We start from the raw sequence: 8,163 nt of genomic DNA, 5'->3' as shown, positions 1-8,163 counted from the left end.
ATACCAAGATTATAAAAATAAATATGGGACTATTTTACACATCCAGAATATTTGTGTGATGCGGTCACATAGAAATAGAAGGAAAACTCAAACGACGCGAGGCTAAAACTTGGTATTTGATTTAATTAGAGCTATAGCCAGTTGCTATAGCATTGGCTAAAAGTGTTTCGCTTCAAATGTTTTAGAGTCCGTTAACGTAAGATCCTCAAACTTAGCAGACACATTGCCTGTGGGCAATGCATGACTTTTATTGACATTAAGGTAGATCAGTGGATCAAAAGCCAAGTAACAGTTACTATCAATACAGAAAAGATTCTTTTTTTATCTATATTTTAGAGTACATATTGTATTGCACCAAACAAGAAAACTGAAGTGTGAAATCAAACCTTTTACGCCTGAAAGAATCACAGAGATACAGCAAACCTGGGTGTTTGCCTCCTATGATCATACAAGGGAAGAGCAATGGTTTGAAATCTTTTCATTCAGTATCTTACACTACTGCATGCACATGCCATTAAACGGGTCATGAAATTGGCCTTAATTTTTTCAAAGGTTTTTAACAGAGTTTTAACAGGTCACCATTAAAATTCACCCATTACTTCTTACTATTTAATGGGATTTTCATGACAATAGTTTTAATGCCATACATTAAAAATGACTTTGATGGCCATGAAAAGCTGCTTAAAATAAATCATTAAAATAAGTTAACAGGCTCCTTAAAACTCCATGAAAATTTTTAATTGGCATGAAATTAATGTGCCATTAAAAACTTACCCCTTAATTCCCCATTAATTAGTAAGAACTAATGGGGCCATTAATTTTTTTAATACTCTGTTAATGGCCGTTAATTATTAAAAAATTGATTAATGGTCACATTAAATAGGTCAGATTCAATTTTAATGGATTTGTAATATTTTAGTTGTATATCAAATTAAGGGCCATGAAAATTTGCCTTCAGAATTAGACATCTTTAGATAATCAACTTCATATTAATATTTGCCGTATTGATTTAAACTACGTATTACTACACATGTAATAGTATTTATACATATGTACTGTTTTGTAAAATGCTAGAAGAATATTTGTTTCTTCTTTTTTCTCTTATTATTTTGTAATGTAAACACATGTAAGATGTAACAGCCTGGTACAAACATTTGTTATATTGTATCCTTATTCGGTCATATGTTCATATGAAATCCGAAAATAAATGGATATTGTATTGTATTGAGTTGTACTGAGAAGGGTTTACAGGTACCGGTTTAATAGATTAAGTGACCATGTGGGTAGTTTTAACTATTCAACATTATAATATTGACAAACATTCTGACCAAGGTTTTTATTGGTACAGACATTAGGCATCAGGTGTATTAAAAACGCAACTGTTGATGACAATGTCAGCGAACAATGGGCAATCACAATTTAGCTCTACTTCAGTATTTTGTGCTCACATGCATGCACTGTACAGCTAAGAGCAAATGTTTAAGGGATTGCATCACAAGTAGCTTCTCCCATCTCCAATTAAGCGTACCACACTCTTTGATTCATTGAAACAAAGAAGTGATTGATCTGCCTATGCCCCAAATGAATTTAAATCAGACTGTAAATCTTCACAATTATGTGTACTGTTCACTTCTCTATGAACCTAAGTTTCTACTCAAGAATTTGAAAATCTAAACTAGTTTGAACACATTTTATAATGTAAATTCCTTACCCCACCCATTTTCTTATACAAATGCTGATTATTTGGACAAGAAAAACAAAGAACAGAAAAAGTGGCATGCATCAATACGTATTTACCCTTACCAAAATATTGTAGATTGATGTTATCAAATAAATTAATACGTTTCCATCCGACTTTCATTGAAATAAATCCGATTTTTATAGGAACACAATTTGCCAAACATTTGAAAAAAAAATGGCGTAACTGCATCAAGGGGAAATAACTTTAATGCAACTAAATATAACATTATGATATATTATAGACGATGTGTGCGTAATATGTATTTATTGTGATTAAAGTCCATTTTAGAACAAAATGAGAGTGGAATTATAAGCATTCAATAGGAGAGCAAGCCAAAAACCAAAAAGAAAATATATACGAATAACATTTTACAGAATTTAGAATTTAATGGGCATTACATTGCTGTTAAGGGCCATTAAGTTTACTCTTAAATGAAATCGTACACAACCTGAACATTTAATGGGTATTAAATCAAATTTAAGGGCCATGAATAATCCTGTTAAATTCAAAAAATACAGAATTTCACTATTTTTTCAAAGCCATTAACTATTTTAGCTACCAAACTAAATTTTTAATGGCATGAATCATGGTTAAAAATTGATGTTTTAATGGTATTTTAACATGTAACCCATTAATATTGTGAAACCTGTTAAATAAAGTGATGCAAGAATTAATGGGATTAATTAACGGTTTTTCCTATTATAATGAATATTTTACAGGGTTTTAAACCATTTTAATGGTATGTGCATCCAGTAGTGTTAAGAATGCCTTCAGATATTATTGTAAATCGTGGTAGATACATTACTTGTGATAATTATGTAAATGGTTAGCACTTATTTTAAGGTCAGTGGATCAAAAACGGATCAAAGTGATTAATGTTAACGGAACATTTTCTGCTAAATATCTTGAGATACCATTGACGACCGTAAACCTGAGAAGGAACAGAGAATGACTTCCATTGACATTGAAGTTAGTGGGTTTCAGGTTAAGCTATTACACTGACCGTTAGATAAAAATGTACATTCAACAATGATTCCGATTCTTATTCACAGGCCATGGTCACTGTCGTGCAAAGCGATCAGGTTTACTTTGATGTGATAGTGCTGGTATTCCATTCGGCGGTTTTCAATTTCGTTGCCATTCAATAACTATTGTTATATATATTTTATCTTAACCGATCAGCATGTCCTCAGGGTTTTCTTTCAGACATTAGCCAGCTTCATAGTGCAACCACTGACCATCCGTAAGCCAGCATTACAGATTAACAAAAAAACTCAACGAAGACAAAACAAACACGCAAAAGAAGTTAGTAAATAGTTTCTTCTCTTTAGGCACTAGATAAAAGTTGGGATTTCAGCGAGGATAGTATTCCTATATAAAATAACTCATGGGATAGCTGAGCGGTCTAAAACCGTTACTGAAGCAGAAAGTCGATGCTTTGTGCTTGACTTGCATCCTATCAACACCGAAACTCTACTTAGGATGTAGAATTATTTTTTTGTGAGAAAGCTATCCATCTGTCTTGTGGAATATCGTTGGCTCTACCAAAATGTCTGTAAATGTTTTGAGAGACACTCAGCCATAAAGCTCCGACGATTCAGCCTCAACTTAACGACCAGCAAAGACATGGAAAAAAACCTTACAAAAGAGTCGTGAAGCTGTTATTCATTCAACGTCTTTTCTAACATTCTGATTTGAGTACATCTACATTTGATTTGTGTAGATTCCTCTATATGTACTGTATATACAGACCAGAAAAAAACTAAAGTGTTTTATTTGACTTGTACCATAGGCACATCATTATTACATATCTTCCAATACAGTTATTATATATATAATAGTTATGTAGATAAAGTGTACACAGTTGTTAGACTAAAGGTTGACAGTTACTAGCTATTTAAGCAAACTCATTCAAAAGACAGAAAGCACTTGGAGGTAAGAAATTTTTATCATTTTCTAGGAGGAGATACGTTATAAATAACCGTTTTAAGGCAAACTTTGGACCCGAATTTACGTTTCCAGCTGATACCAGGATAGTCCCAGATGACCAAGCACTCGAGATAAAACACCTTTATCTTATTTAAGAACAGAACGGTAATTAAAGTGCAACCTGAATCGTAAAACCATCTTCTTTGAAAACAACACATTTAGTCTTCGTCTTCATGTTTTATGCAAGGAAAGCGACAGTACACGATTGTTTTGTGTGTTAACGTCTGCAAAAGCGCTTGGGATATGTTGGTAACCTCGGTCTTCGGTCTTGGTCACCAACAAGCTCGCGGGCTTCTGCAGACATTAATATACAGATACGTGTATTATCGCTTTTAAATTATTAATCCAGTATGACATTGGACTGTATTGTTTATATAGCCATTCCGAGATAGGTAGCCAAATACTGCTCATAGGTAGCGAGTTCAGTAAATATAAAATTTACAGATTAAACCGCTTCACCTAATAATATTAGTTTACTATTGAACAACGAAGCTTGAAATTTTAACACTCTTCAAATACATTTGTTGTGTCATAAGAACAACAACTTAACATTTCCTTGTTAATGAACTGTTTCAATTATTGAGTAATCGTTATCAGCAGTTAACAGTTTCTCATCTCTGTCGGTTACATCATAGTCTGCGTCTTTGTTTCCCTCGGACATTTTTGAATCATGCATTTGTTTAGATGCGCTGAACCGGTTGCCGTGTATTCTTTTGTTCTGTGGTTTATTGTTGATGTGACAGTAAGTGTCTCCTTCATCATGCGATTGTTCTTATTGTTAGCAACAACATCTCCATATGCGTTTTCAAGTGTGTTTGGTACACCATATTCATTTACTGTTTTGGTGTTTGTGACTGGTTTGCTTGTAATATGATTATACGCATCTTCATCTGTCTCATCAAATGCATCTGAATCTTTACCAGGTCTGGCCTTCAATTTCATAGCTGCCTTGTCAGTAGTGTCATATGTGTCGTCTAACTTTAGTACCCCATTTCTTATCCTAGTGTGTACATGATCATATCTTTTATTATTGTCTAATTCAAGCCTGTTATAGACATTGTCTTGTTCTGTTATAGACTTGTTAGCATTGCCAGAAGTGTCGTAAGTTGTATTATCATTATTGGATTCATTTACATGTGGTTCTAGCTCAAAATAAGTGTGGGCATAGTTGCTGTCACTATCAATGTTAACGGCGTTGTTATTGTCAACGTTTGCGTGGTCACAAGCATGGTTTTCACGTGACATCTCATCAATCGTACGTTTTGATTGTTTGTACCCAGATTCCCTCGCCGGAACTGCTTCTTTACATAAGAATGGAAGTTTCTTTCTGAAAGCAATATATTTAAGTAATTATGTAAACAGTATCAAAGTATGTACTATGTACGGGTAGAAACATAACTTTTGTTTTAATAAACGACTGAAACTGTACATCAGTTGATAAATTGTCCATGCTTTTACTTAAGATTTATGTAAAAAGAAATGCTTATTAAGACGAATATTGATTTGCTATAACAAACAAACTCGTGTTATGAAACTGAGAAATGCTTTTAGCTATTAAAAGATTAAACCAAAGTTCAGTTAGACCGTTCACGTGATGATACATTATTGAAATTAAGTATGTAGTGCAAAATTAATTATACAACGAAATAGTTGCTCATGTACACAAGTTTTCTGATTCAAAGCTCCTTTTTTGAAGATAAAGTATTAATTGTTCTAGATCATAATGGATTTTTCCAATAATGGATTTCTCCGTTTCTTTACATAAACGCATGTTCTTGACTAAAGTATTCATCTCTTAGTTCTATTTCTGCGATCACAGAAGGTATCAACGATTTTCAAATAAATGTTGGCTGTTACAGCGGCCTTCGCTCTACAATTGTAGTGGCACTCCCTAACATTTAAAATAAATTGACGTTTGCCATTTTGGCTATTTTCAATGAACTTCCAAACACAGTCTGTACACGCAGATGGCGGCTTTCAACAAGCCTGGATGTTTTTGCAATTAAAAAAATACGTACCTTGATAAAAACTAAGAGTGTTTCTTTTCCATGACAAAGTAAAATTTAATATTTACTAAAACTTTCAGGTTATAACTCGCCAAATGAAATAAAAGCAAATTGTTAAAAAGTAAAATATACAAATAAATGTTTAAGTACCGTCTTTTCAAAATTACAAAGACAACAACAACAGCAATTACTAACAGGACAGATACAACGGATGCACCTATGACAGCACCTGAAAGTAGTATTTACAACATCAACAATAAGTATATACATGTAAGTAAACTTTACAATTACAAATATCTTTATTTCAGTTAGGTATTGACAATATAAGATATTGCACCATGCAGTCAAGTTGACCGATACTTGACGAAACCTTTAAAATAAGGAAATGTATGTTCGCATAACGTTTTGCTTCATAAAACACGCTATAAAAATGAAAGTCACGAAATGGCATAAAATGGATTTTCGCCTGATATGCTGATCACATCAACAAACAGTTATCCTCAAATTGACTTTAAGCCTATGCAGGAATTATATCATAACGTCTTATATTCATGCCTATTAACTGAGTTTCTAGTGTAAAACGAAGAGCCCTCCTTCGGAATATTTCGTTATGGGTTTTGATAATAAAGCTTAAAATACAATTACTTTGAACTATATTACCAGAATGTGTTCATCTTCAAAAGCTATATCCAAACCAGTCGTAAGAACGTTGTACTTTAAACTTTCTATGCGCAGTAAGATGGAAAAATAAACATTAACATCACCCCTGCCTATATCATATAAAAAGTGTTTTCCATGACCGGCAGTCAACAAAAGAAGTTTTCATAATAAATTATTATTGATCACCACAGATCGGAAAATGTAACTTGAGTGCAAAACTATATTCACCTGGTTTTCAAGCATGAATGATAGATATGCATGATTTCAAAATGAAATACCAGTTATTATATGTAACAGGTGTAAGTTTAATTTGTCACCAAAAGTACTAATTTATATTCGCAACATTTCTTTGCAGAATATGAAAATGAGTTTCGTTTTCAGACAGGTTCAATATTTTTTACCCTTGAATCAAAAAAATCTGAAATACTACATCTTTTGTTCACTCTATGCCATTTCGATCTTAAACTATCGTAACACTGTAACAAATATCCTCTATATTGTATTTATACACTTACAAGTATTATATAAACAGCAACATTATCTAATGTTGCGCTATTACAATTTGTATAAGTTAGTCACTGCAATGAAAATTAATACTTAATCTGGATTGATGTTTTAGGGCAATAAGCTATTTGAATATAAATTGCTAAACTAACCTGTTTTCGTGCTACCGACACCACTAGTTAATTTAGATGTAGTCTTGTAGATTGAAGATGGTGCCGCAGTTGAACTTGTTTCTAAAAGAACAGAAAAGAAGGATAAATTCAATCAGAAATTTCCTATATCCAAAGTATTGTTGTACTCATTAAAGTGTTAAAACCAGTTAAAAGCCGATTTCAAGTTTTAAAACATATTTGATTTAACTGATGCTATATGATCCTTTGGACTACAAAAAATCTGGACTTCATAACATTTCAAATCTGGATAATCTATCCATTGTCTCTGAAATAGTCGATTTGTAGGTCAAATAAAATGTTCTCAATTAAATGTGATAGAAATATTGGTATTAGTTTAAAACCTGTAAATTTTCCTGGGTTTGACAATCAAACTTTAAGACACAATGAGGATTAACAGAAATATATTTATTAAATATCAATGTTCTCATATTATAGCTGCTTGTAACCTTTAGATAAAACAAATATTCCAGACTTCGGATTCGTATCAAATCTTCTCTGCATAAAAAACACAAAAGAAGAAAGTTTTTAGAATTTACTTCCATCGTAAGGATATTAACATTGTAAATTTTGAGTAAATAAAAACGCACATAAAGAAAAGATGTAATCCTGTATATATAGCCTGCCTTCTGGTCGTGTGAATGAACTATCATATCCGATGAATATCACTCATTGTCTAGACGGGTTCAATGTTTTAGATTATGTTTTAACTATTCAATGTTTACTAGTTTTTGGTGTGTATTCAAAGTGTACTGTATGCTGAGGTTTGGAAGATAAAATAGGGGAAAAAACAAATAAGAATTGGGTTAAATTTATTCACAGGTGTTCCTTCCAATGAGAACTTATTTAAATGAAAATGTTCTGATACTCTCTATTATTTCATAATAATACATTACTTTTCTTCATTACTGCAATTATTTTATACGCCCGAAGGGATGTATTACATTATTATGGTGCAGATGGTCCGTCCGTCAGTTCGTCCGTCCAGTAGCAATTTCGTTTTCGCACAGTTAATTAAGAATGCTTTGACATGTCTTCAAACTTTACGAACACATTGCTCATGGGCAATAAATGATCTCCATTAATTTTCAGA

The 8,163-nt window shown here is 32.5% G+C and overlaps 1 protein-coding gene across 1 annotated transcript; it reads right to left on the bottom strand.

The window, feature by feature from the left end:
- Positions 1 to 3,613: 3,613 nt before the first annotated feature.
- Positions 3,614 to 7,534, bottom strand: LOC128553075 (uncharacterized). The gene is made up of 3 exons (XM_053534183.1): positions 7,053 to 7,534; positions 5,887 to 5,965; positions 3,614 to 5,057 (listed from the first exon to the last, which is right to left on the bottom strand). The coding sequence occupies exon 3, from the start codon at positions 4,973 to 4,975 to the stop codon at positions 4,355 to 4,357; it is 621 nt and encodes a 206-aa protein (XP_053390158.1). The 5' UTR covers positions 4,976 to 5,057; positions 5,887 to 5,965; positions 7,053 to 7,534; the 3' UTR covers positions 3,614 to 4,354.
- Positions 7,535 to 8,163: the final 629 nt, after the last annotated feature.

Source organism: Mercenaria mercenaria, unplaced genomic scaffold (genome assembly GCF_021730395.1).
Source record: "Mercenaria mercenaria strain notata unplaced genomic scaffold, MADL_Memer_1 contig_3452, whole genome shotgun sequence".
In the NCBI taxonomy this organism is placed as follows: Eukaryota; Metazoa; Mollusca; class Bivalvia; order Venerida; family Veneridae; genus Mercenaria; species Mercenaria mercenaria.
The sequence above is the reverse complement of the archived record's forward strand: the minus strand, read 5'-3'. Positions and strand labels throughout refer to the sequence as shown.